Source organism: Dendropsophus ebraccatus, chromosome 11 (assembly GCF_027789765.1).
Source record: "Dendropsophus ebraccatus isolate aDenEbr1 chromosome 11, aDenEbr1.pat, whole genome shotgun sequence".
NCBI classification, from domain to species: Eukaryota; Metazoa; Chordata; class Amphibia; order Anura; family Hylidae; genus Dendropsophus; species Dendropsophus ebraccatus.
In genome coordinates this window covers 54,596,958-54,613,133 of record NC_091464.1, presented here as the reverse complement: position 1 = coordinate 54,613,133, position 16,176 = coordinate 54,596,958, and the positions used below count along the sequence as shown (strand labels likewise).

At 41.6% G+C, this 16,176-nt stretch overlaps 1 protein-coding gene across 1 annotated transcript in view; it reads left to right on the top strand.

Moving 5' to 3' along the window:
- Positions 1 to 15,643, top strand: part of DPH1 (diphthamide biosynthesis 1) — a 232,758-nt gene extending 217,115 nt beyond the window's left edge. The window contains exons 10-12 of the mRNA XM_069945373.1: positions 3,083 to 3,161; positions 9,574 to 9,708; positions 13,526 to 15,643. Coding sequence (XP_069801474.1) covers positions 3,083 to 3,161; positions 9,574 to 9,708; positions 13,526 to 13,618 — 307 coding nt within the window. The 3' untranslated portion in view covers positions 13,619 to 15,643. The remainder of the gene's footprint in view (positions 1 to 3,082; positions 3,162 to 9,573; positions 9,709 to 13,525) is intronic.
- Positions 15,644 to 16,176: the final 533 nt, after the last annotated feature.

The following is a 16,176-nucleotide window of genomic DNA, read 5'->3' as shown; positions in this document are numbered from 1 at the left end:
TGGGGCAGACAAAGCATTTTCCAGCACTTAATTCTGCAATGTTTGGCAGCCTGATAGAAAATGAATGGGGTGTGCACTGTTAATTTTAGGGTCAATTTTGCCCCAGTTGTTGGGATCAGTGGGAATCCCAATTGTCAGACCCACACCAATGGGATTTTTATCAGCTCAAAAGGAGATTTATTGGTTAATACATTATATAAGGGTTTAAAAAAAAAAAAAATACCCACCTGGACCTGCGGCCACTTGAGGGCAGTACATTAGGATGTACTACACTATATAATCTCATATCTGTCAATGTATCTTGCTCTACATCTGCCTGTGTGCCCATCTCTCCGCTCTCTTCTTTGGCTGTTTTTCTATCTTCCTTTTTCTATCTCTTACCATTATTTCTCTATCATCCTCTGTAAAATCTCTATCATCTCTCGGCCTATCTATTGCTGTCTTGCTCTCTCTCTCTCTCTATCTGATCTATCTCCTATCTCTTTCTCTCTCGCGCTCATATTATTTATCTATCTTCTTTATCTCTCTCTATTTGTATGTCTAAAAGTGCCCATACACTTTAGATTAAAGGAGAAGTCTGGCTTGGGGTAAAAAATCACTACAGGCAGGGGGTGTGGGGAAAATGAAAAAGTCCATATGTTTACCGCTCCCCGAGCCTGTGCTGCGCCGCATCACTGAGCTCCCGGACCTCACCAGCTGTCATCTTCTCCTGGGTTCCGGGTTTGTCATGACCTTGGTTTGACGTCACAAATGGGTGGGATTTAGCCCGCTCAGCCATTCATTGTCTGCAACGGTGTCCTGCCCCAGTCACTGACTGGCTGAGCGGGACATCCGTCAGCCGGGTCGTGACGTAGCCAGAGGGGAGCTCAAAAGACAGCTGGTGGGGCCCAGGAGCGGGCTGCGTGGGCACTAGGACAGGTAATTATAACTTCTTTTTTATTTTCTCCCCACCCCTGCCCATAATGATTTTTTACCCCCCACCCACCACACTTGTCATTTAAAGTTCATGACAGTGAACGATTTCAACCAAAATGATCATTTTTTTATTAATTTATCAATGAACCATCATTTTAGCCAACTAGTCTGTTATCGTCTGAAAAAAAGTCAGCCATGTTGGCAATTTTCAAATGATAGTTGGCCAAAAGATTATTTGTCTAAGGAAACCTTTAGTTTACGAGCAATCTTTTGGGAGAGGATATTCTCAGAATGCTCCTAACAAAAAATTGTTTGTTCAACCAGCAACCTCTTTTTATCTAATGTGCATGGCCACTTTAACTCTTGCATATTTATGACATCCTTCTATCTGTTACCCTTTGTTTCTTTATCATATATATCTCGTACCTGTTTGTTTACCTGCCTGTCTTTCTCTCTCTCTCTATCTGTCAATCAGCCAGGGTCAGTCAGAACGTTTGGTTACTAAGGGCTTGAAGAAGTTGGATGCAGCTCTAGGGAGTCTGGGGAAAAATGGATACAGTCTATGGCCTATGGCTGTATCCATGTTTTCCAGGCAACCACCGGTAATCAAACGCTGCACGCTCAGGTTCTGACAGACTCGGCATGCTTAAAGGAGAAGTCTGGCAAAATTTTTTTATAAAGTGTTGTATTACCCCCCCAAAAGTTATACAAATGCCCAATATACACTTATTACAGGAAATGCTTATAAAGTTCTTTTTTCCCTGCACTTACTACTGCATCAAGGCTTCTCTTCCTGGATAACATAGTGATGTCACGACTCCCAGAGCTGTGCAGGCTGTGGCTGCTGGAGAGAATAATGGCAGGGGGACACTGAGGGACGCAGGACACTGGAGGGAGAATCCCTCTGCCATCATCCTCTCCAGCAGCCACAGCCCGCACAGCTCTAGGAGTCATGTCGTGACATCACCATTTTATCCAGGAATTGAAGCCTTGATGCAGTAATATGTGCAGGGAAAAAAGCCCTTTATAAGCATTTCCTGTAATAAGTTTATATTGGGGATTTGTATAAGTTTTGGAGGGCAATACAATACTTTAATAAAAAGTTTTGCCAGAATTCTCCTTTAATTTGCACTAATTTCTACGATCTTTTTTATCATCTATCTGTCCATCCATTGGTCTGCATTTCTTATATCCATCTATCTCTATCTCTGTATGATATCTACCTCTTTTATCCTTCGTGTCTGTCTTATGTATCAGTCTGCCTGTCTCTGTATATATCTTGGGATAGCTACATTACATATTTGTGCACCCCTCTTCTGCCGTTGTCCATCCATTTACTTGTCAGTCTTTTCTCTCTCTGGCTGTTTATGAATCAGTCTCTTTTTTTTTTCCTTCTACCATTTATATTTGTACGTCTAGAAATGTGGCATTTTCCTAATAAATCACACGGCTTTCTATTGGTGAGATGTAAGTGAAACGTGTGAAGTGATCTGATGGCATCCGCTGTTGTATTTTCTTCTTTAATGGACTAACAGCATTATCTCTCGGAAAGCTTTTAGGTGCAAACTGTTTATAAAAAAGAACAGACCTGAAAAATCTTCTTTAGCAAAAAAAAAAAAAAAAAAGAGATGGCGGTGCAGAAGTCTCTTTAACTGTTTCTATTTAACTAGAATGGTAAAGTTAAGAGCATTAATGAGATGCCTATTATTTCTGACCTGATGAAAAGAAGAGGTTAGCTCCCGAAAGCTTGTTAAGAGAAAATGCAGCCAGTCCATTAAAAAAGTATCATAAACCACAAATGTGGTGGAACATCATCCTTCTCCGACCTGGACTGGATGCTACATTAATTTATAAACAGAATATTTCATGACTGTTTTTAGAGGCCACACTTACTTCTTAGCTTTTAGCTAGTTTAGAGCTCACTTGGCTTAACCCTTTCAGAGCGTAATGCTTTGATGAGTCTCAGCAGCTGTAAGCCACTGCTCTACGGTTGTCCGGGCATGATGGGAGTTGTAGTTTTGCATCAGCTGGGGGGGTGCAGCTTCAAGAACACTTCTATATGCACTCTGACTTCTATACACCTAAATAGATTAATTCAAAACCTGTTGCTAAGTTCAAAAACCATGGTGCCATTTATAACTGTAAATTGTCTTCTCACTACCTGCAGGTGGATACAGGTCGCCTGCCCAAGACTTTCTATAGACTGGGGAACCGCCTTCCCTAAGCCATTGCTGACTCCATATGAGGTAAGCCCATTTACGATCAAGAGTTTTGCTGCACTGATTGGGCTATTTTCTTATTGCTTAAAGGGGTTGGCCACTTTATAGTAAAATTGTTCAGTGTACAGTATTAGTAAGTGTACTCACTGTATATACTGACAGCAGCTCCCTGTATACCTCATAGAGCTAAATCAGACTTCCTTCCTCCAGGCTGTGCTGCCCTGCCCTGTGGAGAGTCTGTCCATAAGATGGCCGACATGGAGGAGCATGTGACCATGCCCCCCCCCCCAATGTTCAACATAAACATAAACAGGCTCAGTGGTGGACACTGGGGGGCGGGGCCTGGTCACATGCTCCTCCATGTCGGACATCTTGTGGACCAAAACACCACAGAAAACACCTATAGATTCTGGATTCTGTGATAACCGTCCTATACCCCAAAACAAAAAATAGGGGGGGGGGGGAGAAATAACCGAATGGTGGTACGATAGAACTGAACACCTATAAACCCATCCGATATGCAAATGAACAAAAATATCAAATGAATTGGTACAAGAAAACTTTATTGGAAAATATTGCAACAATAATAGGGACAAGAAAAGATATAAAAACAAACAAAGACCTGGGAGGTGGGAGACCAAGCATGAGGAAAAGGTATATGTTTACAAAATAAAGTGCAGGTGCATATCTTGGATATTCATGAATTTGCCATATACAGCCTGGTTATAAGTGTATTATAAAGTGCAAGTGCTCAAACATAACCAAAAACATAGGCTGCATAGCTCAATGAAGCACAGTATAGGCAAGTGCACATAAACAACATTACCCAGGGATATAGTTCCCAGAGCCTCAGGCCTCCCACCTCACACTCCTCCAACGTCGTTTCGCTATTCGCTTCTTCAGGGAGTGATGAGGGGGAGACCAGGAGGATGTTATATAGTATGCCCCGATGCCCCATTGGATGGCTATAATGATCTCACCTGCATCGTATTACATGGCGGCCACTCGTGCGGACGCCAGTGTCAGCCGCGGGCCACGCGATGAACCGGAAGTGATGCCATACACTTTTCTATAACACTTATTTTTCTCAATGTATACACTTTGACAATCACATCACAATGTTTATATGTACTCACATACACTTGGTGGATTCACATTCACCCTATCCCTGTACCCTATGCATTATATTTTATTACAATTTTCATTTCAGTACAGGGTCACTCAATACAATATTTTAATATTTTTATATTTCTTTGTTTATCCACACACATTTCACTCAGTACCAGTAGTTACACATTGATATATGTATCTCCTCTTCATCTCCAATAGTTTCATGGCATATGTAATTTTCCTGATGGTTCAGGCACCCATGTAGTTTTGGGTCAGGTCTGCTTTGCGGCCGTGGATTGTTCCTTGTTGTTCTCTGGTTTTTGGTCTGCGGGGTCTCGGTCCGTCTGTGTTTAGTATGGGTTACTTACCAACTTTTATAATACCAGTGTATGATGGAGGATATTCAACCTTATATATCTGCCTGCATTTGTCATGAGATATTTATTTCTTCTGGTGCTAAATCTTTCTTTTTTCCTCCCTCCTCTTTTCTTCTTCTCTCTTTCTTTTTCCACTTTTTATATAGACATTTCTTTATATATAGATATAGACATGACTTGTATTTTGTTCAGCACTAGCACTTTGGCGCACATTTGGCACTTACACGGAGCACTTGCACTTTATTTTGGCATGTTCACCCCACACCATAATCAATTGTTGTGTATATATATATATATATACTTATTTATATTATAGCACTCTGTCACCATAATCAATTGCTGTGTATATATATATATACTTATTTACACTCTGTCACTTTAATTGGGTATTTAAGTGATATTGTGCGGCCTAATGCGCATGTCCGGCCGGCTGGCGAGTCACGTGATTAGGACCGGATCTGGCGTAGGGCGCATGCGCCTGGCGTCACTTCCGGTTCATCGCGTGGCCCGCGGCTGACACTGGCGTCCGCACGAGTGGCCGCCATGTAATATGATGCAGGTGAGATCATTATAGCCATCCAATGGGGCATCGGGGCATACTATATAACATCCTCCTGGTCTCCCCCTCATCACTCCCTGAAGAAGCGAATAGCGAAACGACGTTGGAGGAGTGTGAGGTGGGAGGCCTGAGGCTCTGGGAACTATATCCCTGGGTAATGTTGTTTATGTGCACTTGCCTATACTGTGCTTCATTGAGCTATGCAGCCTATGTTTTTGGTTATGTTTGAGCACTTGCACTTTATAATACACTTATAACCAGGCTGTATATGGCAAATTCATGAATATCCAAGATATGCACCTGCACTTTATTTTGTAAACATATACCTTTTCCTCATGCTTGGTCTCCCACCTCCCAGGTCTTTGTTTGTTTTTATATCTTTTCTTGTCCCTATTATTGTTGCAATATTTTCCAATAAAGTTTTCTTGTACCAATTCATTTGATATTTTTGTTCATTTGCATATCGGATGGGTTTATAGGTGTTCAAAACACCACAGAGCAGGACAGCAGAGCCTGGAGGAGGGCAGTCTGGTTTTAGCTCTGTGAGGTACACAGGGAGCTGCTGTCAGTATATACAGTGAGTACAGTTACTAATACTGTACACTGAACTATTTTACTATAAAGTGTCCAACCCCTTTTAAGAGGACCCACCAGCTTCTCGAACATACCTATTTTAGGAGATTGTTGTATTTCCTATGAAATATAATTTCCTAAAGTGATATTGGCGCCCCCGTTGGTGAAGGTAACAATCTCAGCAGCATCATGGACAGCGACTGCTGTATGTTGTAAAGATACCTTTGTAAACGCTGTCTGTATCTTCTTTTTGTTGTAAAAAGGCTTTTATTAGGTGGTTTCCCTAGGATGACTGTGTCACTGAGGCGTGGATCGTGGATTACACAGCTGAACCAAAACGTTTTAGCTGTTCATTAGGGTCTAAACATCCTGATCTCTGTGATGGCAATTTTTTTTTCAACAGGGAGACTTTAAAATTTAGTTTAAATAGTAAAATAGTTCAGTGTACAGTATTAGTAAGTGTACTCACAGCCCTTACTGACAGCAGCTCCCTGTGTGCCTTATAGAGCTAAAATCATCTCCTCTTCTCCAGTCTGTGCTGCCCTTCTCTATGGTGAGTCTGTCCATAAAATGGCCGACATGGAGGAGCATGTGACCATGCCCCCCCCCCCTCCAGTGTCTACCACTGAACTTGTATATTCCTATGGAGGACACTGGAGAGGAGTCTTATTTTAGCTCTATGAGGTACACAGGAAGCTGCTGTCAGTAAGAGCAGTGAGTACAGGGATCTGCTGTCAGTATATACAGTGAGTACACTCACTAATACTGTACACTGAACTATAAAGTGGCCAACCCCTTTAATGAAATGTATTTCTCCCTCTAAGCAGCCAAGCTGGCAAATCTTTTAATGGGATTATTAACAAGAAGTCCATTAAAGTGTGCATAAAAGTGCACTACCCGAGATCAAGATTTTTTTTCTCCCAATTCATTAGTTCTAAAAACCTCTATCAACATTTATATACATAATGTGGAAAATTGCAGTTTAATAAGCTGCTGACTTTAGGTTTAATGTGTCTTTAAAAGGAAACTAGGTTCCCAGGACGTAATTTTCATCCCTTCATCCCTTATTTTTATGCAACCTGCTCTTTATTAATATGCTATTTAAGTTGTTTTGTGCATTTAGGTGGGAGGGTGCTACAGCCCTTGGTGCACCGATCCACCCACCTGTGGTCTGCAGTGACATCACAATTCATGAAGAGGGTGGGCAGATCTGTACCCTTCCCCCAGTGCACAGAACCACCTAATTAACCTATTAATAAAATGCAGAATTGCACAAAAACAACACTAAGGATAAAGGTAAGAAAACTACCTTCTTCTTCTGCTTCCCCTGCTCTGTGGGGGTGTACTTTCACTTTAAAGGGAACCATTGACCCACTAAAGGGACACTCTCCTTGTCAGTCATCCCCGCAATGCACGCTGACAGGGAGAGAGTGGTGACTGTCAGTCTTTCTGATTTAACCAAAACAGGACTCAATTATGATGGAAAGATCTGCACAGCTTCTGTGTTTTTAACCCACTCCTGATTTTGGTTGAAAAAAGACTGACAGAAATACTGTGTGTGAATATAGCCTGTAGGGGACCTGTCAAAGTGAAAATGCAGTCTACTCTGTAGGCATCATCTTATAGTTTTGTGGATAAAGTTCCATGTTAACTAGTCATTTATTCATGTAAATCTCCCTACTTAGCAATCGACAGCTGCCAATAAACACTGATACACAGATAGCTGTCAATCACTGAGTAAGACCACCCACATGACTACTTACTGTAGCTCAGAATAAGCAGCGATTTACATGAATAAATGATACATTTTCTTGGAAGTTTTCCCAGAAAGCTACATATGTGTGTTTAGCTCAAGCTCTATAGCATGAGATGTCAAAGTGGTGTCATCGTCTATGCACAGTATGTAAACCATTCAATAATAAGGTCATATTTTCTGAATTCTGCAACTAGATTGCAGGAATGATTTATTCCAAGAACATATTGTGTCACAGCTGTAATACATTGGCCATTGAAAAGGTTCTCCTGAATTTACCTTTCACTGTGACACTGTCGTACCATCCTGGACTATGGTCTGGTTACTGGGGGTGGTTTATATATTTATATTATTGTTATTCTGTCCCCCTGGGACCCTCTGGAGTGCCTGATTTCACAGTTATAAGCCACAGTGCAGGCCAAGTACATAAAGCAAGGGGTAAGATCCATCTGCCACAGTCTTGGGTTTTTACAGCAGGTATCCACATCACAATGGAGAACTCATCAGAAATACAGAGTCCGGTTGTATGGATTTTACTTTGTTAGTGTGGGTCCTATGGCCAAGACTGGATACAAGTGGTGTGCCACAAGGGTCTGTTCTGGGTCCTGTTCTTTATAATATGTTTGTAAGTGAAATAGGGGGAGGTTTGGTAGGTAAAGTTTGTCTGTTTGCTGATGACACAAAAGTGTGTAATAGGGTTGATATTCCTGGAGGTGTCAGTAATATGGGAAATGATTTACTAGATAAGTGGCCAATACTATGAAAACTGCCATTCAATGTTTACAAATGTAAAATAATGCACTTGGAAACATTGCATAATACACTTGCTTCTTTGCTAACATAAAATAAGGATTTAGGAGTAGTGATTTCTGACAGCCTTAAAATCAGTCATTAGTGCAACAAGGCAGTGGGGAAAGCAAATTGTATGCTAGGGTGTATAGTCGGAGGTATACGGAGGTATAACCAGTAGGAAAAGGGAGATTGGGATCCTGCTGTATAGAGCAGTTCTGAAGACCTCACCTACTAAAAGGCTACATAAATCAGGAAAGACTTAGGGTGCCTTCACACGTACCAGAACTGCAGCTGATTTCACGCTACAAGTTTGCAGCAAATCCGTGTACTGTGAAGGTCTATGGGGGTTACATATCCGCAGCGGAATTTGCATTCCTCTGCGGATATGTAAGCCCCCACATCCCGCAGCCCTGCCCGCAGCATACATTACCTGCTAGGCGCCGCGGCTGCAGTGAAGCTCCCGGCTCCCCTCGCTCCCCATCAGCCAATCAGTACTGCCGTGCATTGATTGGCTGATGGAAAGCGACGGGAGTCGGGAGCTTCACACAGCCACGGTGCCAAGCAGGTAATGTATGCTGCGGGCGGCAGGAAGTGGGGGGTTAAAGGGGCTGGGGCACATAGCGGCAACGGAATGAAAATTCAGCTGCGTGTATGGGACCCATTCAGCTTCACATGTATCAGGATCCGCAGTGGATTTCGCCGCAAACTCACATTGTGAAATCTGCTTCGGAACGGGTAGCATGTGAAGCTACCCTAAGGGATCTAAATCTGTATAGTAAACCTGCCTGGGGGAAACATATTTCTATCCTAATAGGAAAGGAAATAATATACAGGTAGACTAGATGGATCACATGGGCCTTTTCAGCCGACAATCTTCTATGTTCTTATGATTCACCAAAATTATTTCAGCTTCTCTCATACTGACTTTAGGAATTTAATTTATGGAAAATTTTCTAGTGGGAATAAAATTAACGTAGAAAAATACTCATTAGCATGCGGCATCATGTTAGAATGATCTTCCAGTCTGATATTGCCGAGATACATCACCCATGATGTACATTTAGCCATAGTGGATCCGTATCCCTGGAGGAACACAAGCTGAATTTGTTAAAGACCAAGACAAAGGTCAGCAATGTAACATATGTCAAACCAGTGTAAATTGTACTGCAGGACTTCTGGAGGAATCAATGGAAAAGGCAAACAATGTACTTTAATATTAGGTGATTTTATTCCTGGACTAGGGTAGTATGACCGATATCTTGTGTTTCATTACAGGCCTGTGTGGCTCTAAAGGAAGCAGAATGGCAGAAAACGTATCCGATGGATTTCTATTCTAACCAGTCTTTGGGTCCTTGGACAGTGAACCACGAGTCTCATCGTCCTTTACGTGTGACGGCCAGACAAACAAAGGTGCGGGCTGCTACAAGTGTCTGGGTGTTACTCTGCTCTGCCCTTGTGTTCAGCATGAGTTTTCTCATTAGTCTGAAGTTTCATTTAGATGTGAGATAATTATTGTACTATATGACTTCAGTTTCTTTGTCCTGCCTTTGTGTTCATGTTTTATTGAATGCACACTTGTTTTATCTATTTTTGTCACTCCTATTTATTTATTTATATTTGGCACTACGCTTTGAACTGGACCCCTGATTTTTGCGCACCAATTGCACCACCTAGTGGTGATCGGTGAACTTACTGCCTTTAGGCTGCAGTAAAAAGCTAATAGAAGGCAAGTTACGCATGGATGTAGTCATACTGGTAGAAGGCCAGTCTCTGCCTTTAGATTCAGTCATGATCAAATGCATTCTATCTTTTATAGCATAATAATGGATAATACCAGTACAAGTTATATAAAAGATGCTCCGCTCAGAGTGAAAGAGAAAATGAAGAATCTGCGTTTTCTTTCATACTGAGAAGCAACAGTAGCTTATTAATGGATGTGAGGAGCCTTGAGCCAGCAGGAGACTTTTCATTGAAAGGGTAGAGGTCATTGTAAGATAGAGAGGACATCCGAGCAGCCTCCTTTTAGAGCCAGGTAATACTGCCCATTCATCATTTCCCCCTAGTGCGCTTGTTGTCCGTTTTAAGGTCTTTTAGTAGCATTTTATATGAGCGGTTTTGTCCTTGTGTTTCTTTAATCATCTGTAATGGAAGCAAGGTACAATTAGGAATTGATACAAATCGTATGCGAGAATAAGGGTGACTTCATGGAATGAATACCAATGGTCCTCGGGCAGAAGTGTACAGAACTCTGTAATGTAGATACATTTACATTACTGCATTTTTTTAGCATCTTTGCAGATCATTAAACAAGGTGAAATTAAAAAGGATATGAAAGCGTAGCTCCATTCAGGCGTAATGTAATGGTGGAATAGATTCCTAACAGCAGGCTTTGTGGGGCTGTGATTTAAGAGGTGCGGTGGTCAGTAAACTGGAAAGGGTGATTGCATTCTCCAAACAAACCCATCAATATGCGGGTCTGGTTAGGTTCTCTGTATTCATGTACAGAAAGTGTAAAGGCTGATCTTATAATTCTTCTCCAGTCACATCAGCACATACATTCTGTAGTGTTTTGTTTTTTTTACTGACCCCCAAAGGGGTATACTTCATAGAGATAATTCTCTGGAACAGCCATGGGACCCCAGCTGAGGTTGACCCCCCTCCTCCTCCCTTATAGTGAGCTTAATCTTCGAGTTCTGTACTATTAGCAAGATGAATCATATGCGTCAATCGACATTGTCATTGTCATGCCATTGTCTTGTACAAGAGGTTCCAGAATGGTGCTTGGGTGGACTTTCTTCAATAAAAAGACCATAAGTTGACTCTTAAGGCCCTATTCCACGGTCCGACTGGAGGAGCAAACGGGAGCTGTCAGCGCTTGTTTGCTCCCCGTTCCCCGCTCGCTGCCACCGCTATTACACACGTCGGCAGTGGGGCGCGGGGGTCCATATAGCATTGAGCGACGGCAGCAGATCGCTGCTATATCAGTAATTTATTTTTCAACATGTTGAAAAACAACTGACTGCAACGATCAGCCGACATGAACAATGTTAGCTGATCGTTGCCTTATATTCCATGGGACGATTATCGGCCGTGACGGCCGATATCGGTGAATACAGCCTATAATCGCTTTGTGGAATAGGGCCTTTACAAGGTAACACGTCATGTTGAAAATGCTTGTTTTAATGCAGGAGGAGCTGAGAAGATTGATGTATATAGTTTACTGCTTAAAATTCTAGGAATACTTAATCATGTAAATAGTCAAGTGGGTGGTGCTAACCAGTGACTGACAGCTAGCTGTCCGTGTTCATATAAGAAAGCTTTCAATAACTGTAGGGCCGCCCACAAGGCTACTAAACCCATGATAAGTAGAGATTTACAAGAATGAATGACGTTACCTCAGAACCTTTTCCACTAAACTATATATCAATCTGCTTAGCTCCCCCTGCTCTATAACATGCTGCCTGCAGACTGGACTGCAATTCATGTGACAGGTTCCCTTTAAGCCCCTCTTTGTAAAGTCTTGAGTCCTTCACATATTATAACCCATATCTCCCATTGCAGCTGCAGAACACTTCCCCATCCCCGGTACATATATAAAATGCCATTAGTTATCACTGCAGGGTTGTTCTAGCCCCCGCTGTGTACATCACCCTCCTCCATAGGCCTGTTTTATAGAACATTACTACATTACCATCATTTTTCTACGCGAGAGATGAGTACTTGGAGTGCTGTGTCGCTTTCCTTGTATTCAGGCATAGACATGCTTGTTTGCAGCAGTAATTGTACACTTTCCATACTGTTATGTAACTGCCTATATACTGAGTGAAATCATTTAAAAGATATAATAAACTGGCAATGTGCAGCACACTGAGATTTTCTTTCCTCCCTTACTGCTTCCTAAATGGCAGTCGGGAGTTCCTCTCGCTCATTTATTATGGTACAAAGCGGAAATTGCTGTACGTGGAGATAGTCAGCCTGCGCAAAGGTCACTGATCTGGCGGCTCCTGACATTAACATTATCCTCATTCCTTAACTCCTTTGTGGATGAACACATTTCAGAAATGGTTACCTGGAGAGGGTGTACAGTATATTGTGATCTGTAAATGGAAAAAGACTGCATCTATGCAATAAATGTATATGGTGCATATATATGCTTCACGTGTCACCTGTTTACATCTGTACCAATAAGAGAACATCCATGATCACCTTATTCTGCTCTGGCTTCAGCTCCACAGAAGCCTGAAATGCGTCAGCACTGGAACTGTCTCTGGTCTTTGGATTTTAATTGATATAAAATAAATCTGCAAGGTCTCTTTACTTGATGTCAGATTTGCCTTCTTTCTGGAATTGTCGCAAGTGTTCCTGTCACTTCCCTGTAGCTCACCCACTGGTATATGTCTTGAAGTATATACATATACAGCACAGGTTTTGGTCTGTAAAGTGGATCTGGGTCTGGATGTGTACTAGTTGCACAACATAGACATTTTCTGATGTATCCCTATACCTGGGTTCTAACATGTTCAAGAGTTTGTATGTTCCCCCCGTTTGGGTGGCTTTTCTTCAGTTTCCCTGGTTTTCTCCCACACCCATAATAGGCTAAAGGGTATTGTCTGGAAGAAATTGATAGTTGGCAATCCTGTCAGGGCTGCCAGGACATGATAGTAATGTACACTAACTTGTGCCGCTACGCTGCAGCTGCCGGTACCTGGACCATGCACTTGCCGCTGCTGTCAGCTTTTCAGCGACATCCACTGCCGTGCCGCTTTCCCCTGAAATGACCGCTCAGCATAGACCGGATGTTTGCTGAAATGCTAACAGCGGCAGTGTACAGGTGGCCCAGGAATCAGGAGCTGCAGTAGAGCCAGACCAGTGAGTGTACGTAATGGTTATGCCCCCTGTAGCCCCGACAGGATCGCTAATTTTTAACTTACCGCAGACAACCCCTTTAATTTGTCATTTAGGTCGTGTACCCCAATGGGCACTGATATGAGTGGTGGCAATCTGTGTACAGCGCTGTGGAATATGTTGGCACTTATCAACATAACAGTATATAGTTTACTTTTGGTATTATTCCCATTTCCCCATCCATTTAGCTCTGTGCAATGTCTCTGTGTTCTTGTTTGTCTTTTATTAGCCATTTCCTTTCCACCTGTTCCTCTATACCCTCAGTCTTCTATCTTCTATAGAGTGTACCGTATCTGTTGTAACTTTGTCTTTACTTTTGTAGGGTCCTTTAGCAAGAAAGGAGCCCCCCTTGGACAGGTGTACTAAGACGGCAGATTGTGAATGTCAGGAGGAGGCACAGAGCCACGATAAATGACCGTAGCGAAGACCGGGATCCCCTCTGCCCCCCTCAGACCTGTTTTTGCACTGATCATTGGAGACACTAAAGTCATCAGCAAAACAGGTGTGAAGAAACCAAAGGAAACTGTGTGTTATGTCAGCTCAATAGACCTAGAAAGTATCATGATTCCATTAATAGCTTCATATACCTGGAGGGCATCTTGTGTTAACCCATTCATGTTATAGAACTGACAAGGCATTGCTCCATTAGTTCATTACATAGTAAGGCCCTGGAATCCGTGGACCATACAAAGAGATCAGGCTGCACCCTACGCTTCTGTCTTGGGGTTTCTTGAGCCGTGCGATGTCTGCTGCTAATTAAAAGCTCTGCTTAATAATACCGAGTCGTCTGAGCCGCTCCCCCCTCCCAGCGCTGTTGCCTGGGCGATGAGGAATCAGAACCCATGAAGCCCCCACTACTGGCACAGACTGCAGCATCCCCTCCTGCGAGAGCCAATCGCCTCCTGCGTGGAGACCCACAGCAAGCAGCGCTGTAATGTCTATGTGATGGGATCACGGGCTTTAATGTTCCTTGGAAGGGGCCCAGCAATCACTTCGCCTGCAGCTTCTATCCTGGGAAGAGCTGAACTCGAGGGGTGTTACATTGATTGAAGTAAGAGAGTGAATAAACAACAAACAGCAGATGCAGAATGAAAAAGCTTGAATAGGGTCACAGTTCCAGACTTGTGAAGTTCCAAGCACTTCATTTTTCTTAACAATAAACGGACAGTATTGTTTCTATTCTTGCAAAGATTTTCTGAAAAATTTGTGTTTACTGGCTGATATACAGAAGATAGACACATACAGATACGTCACCTTTCTTCACAATATCTCTTTTTTTAATAGGATCCGTGCAAATATACAAAAATATAAAGAAAAAAAAGCCATGTCTGCATTATATAACTTGTAATGTGCTTCACTATGTAAGAATAGAATTCTCACCCTTTCATTGATACATACAGTGGGGAAAATAAGTATTGCAGCTAAACTTAACTTGTGAGAGACAGAATCTATAAAAGAAATTCCAGAAAATTCACATTGTAGTATTTCTAAATAATTATTTAGGATTTTTTTGCATGAAATAAGTATTTAATACAATAGAAAAACAGAACTTAATATTTGGTCCAGAAACCTTTATTTGCAGAGGTTAGACCTTTCCTGTAGTTCTTGACCAGGTTTGCAGACACAGCAGCAGGGGTTTTGTTCCACTCCTTCCTACAGATCTTCTCCAGATATTTCAAGTTTCTAAGTTGCAGATTTTTCAGCAACACATCTGCCTAGGCAATTCCACAAAAAAAACAATTTTTGTATTCACCATCGATTGAACTCTATATATTGAAAGGGAGAAATCTGCAGTAAAAATGAGTGGCCTTCCTGTAAGATAATGAACATACCGCAGCATTGAAAACCTACATATATTTTGTACGTGGCTATGAATTCTGTACCACAAATGTGCTACACTGTTCACACATGCATAATTTATTAATATTAACGCAAATGTACCATCAGTTCCATGAGGCTTCCTCTAAAGCATACTAATAAATGCTGTAAAAACAGCGTAGGTAGGATGGCAGCCCCTATAATGTGCAAAAAATTACAGTCAGAAGATAGAAACAGATTAGAATAAAAGAACGTTTCAGTATCTGTCTCTAATCCTTATAAGAAAATCTAGACAATACAATCCCTTTAAGGCTATGTTCACACAATGTATGAACAAGGGCCGTTATTTGGCTCTAAAACAACAGACGTTGTTTTAAATGCAAATTGCATTGAAGTTTTTAGACAACAGATGGAAATAATTGACATGAACATTATTTCAATACATTGTGTGAAACAGTGGTCGTTGTTTACATTAACTTCATAGCCTAAATCTGCTGAATGTCAATTTATGATTGAATTTTGTCCCTTCACTGGTGGAGATTTTGCCAGTTGATTTCAGTGGGGTCACTAGGAATGGATCTCTGCTTCCAAAATTTTATGATTTTATTTTCTGTTCAATATCCACAACACAAATATAATAAATATAAATATAATAAATAAATAAATATATATATGTTTTTTTAATGGGGGGGGGGAGTAAGGTAATCATCACCCAGTGTGAACAAAGCCTGGCAAGAGAATTACATTGTACGGCCTTATTAAGTGTTTGTATCTGATCAGGCAGGGGAGTACAGTGTTTTGCAGATCATCATTAGTGGATGGCGGACAATCTTCTATAAAAACCACCATCTGATCACACGATACTTGTAAACAAACCACCTGCAAACTTTCTGACATGGTAATTAATGGTTTCTGCTTCGCCGCAGACTGGAAACAAAACAAGTCCCATTACTGAGGGAGCGTCATTTGGCATATGCAGGATACACTTTGATCTGTCATGGACTTAACCAGAGGTGCAATTAAAATTACATGTGTCAGCGTTTGTGGCTTTTCTACACTATAGTGGATTAAAAATAATGTCTGAAAGCATCTCCTAAAATTAAGTACAGTAAATACATTTGCTCTGGATGGATAGAACATGTTAAATACAAGCTG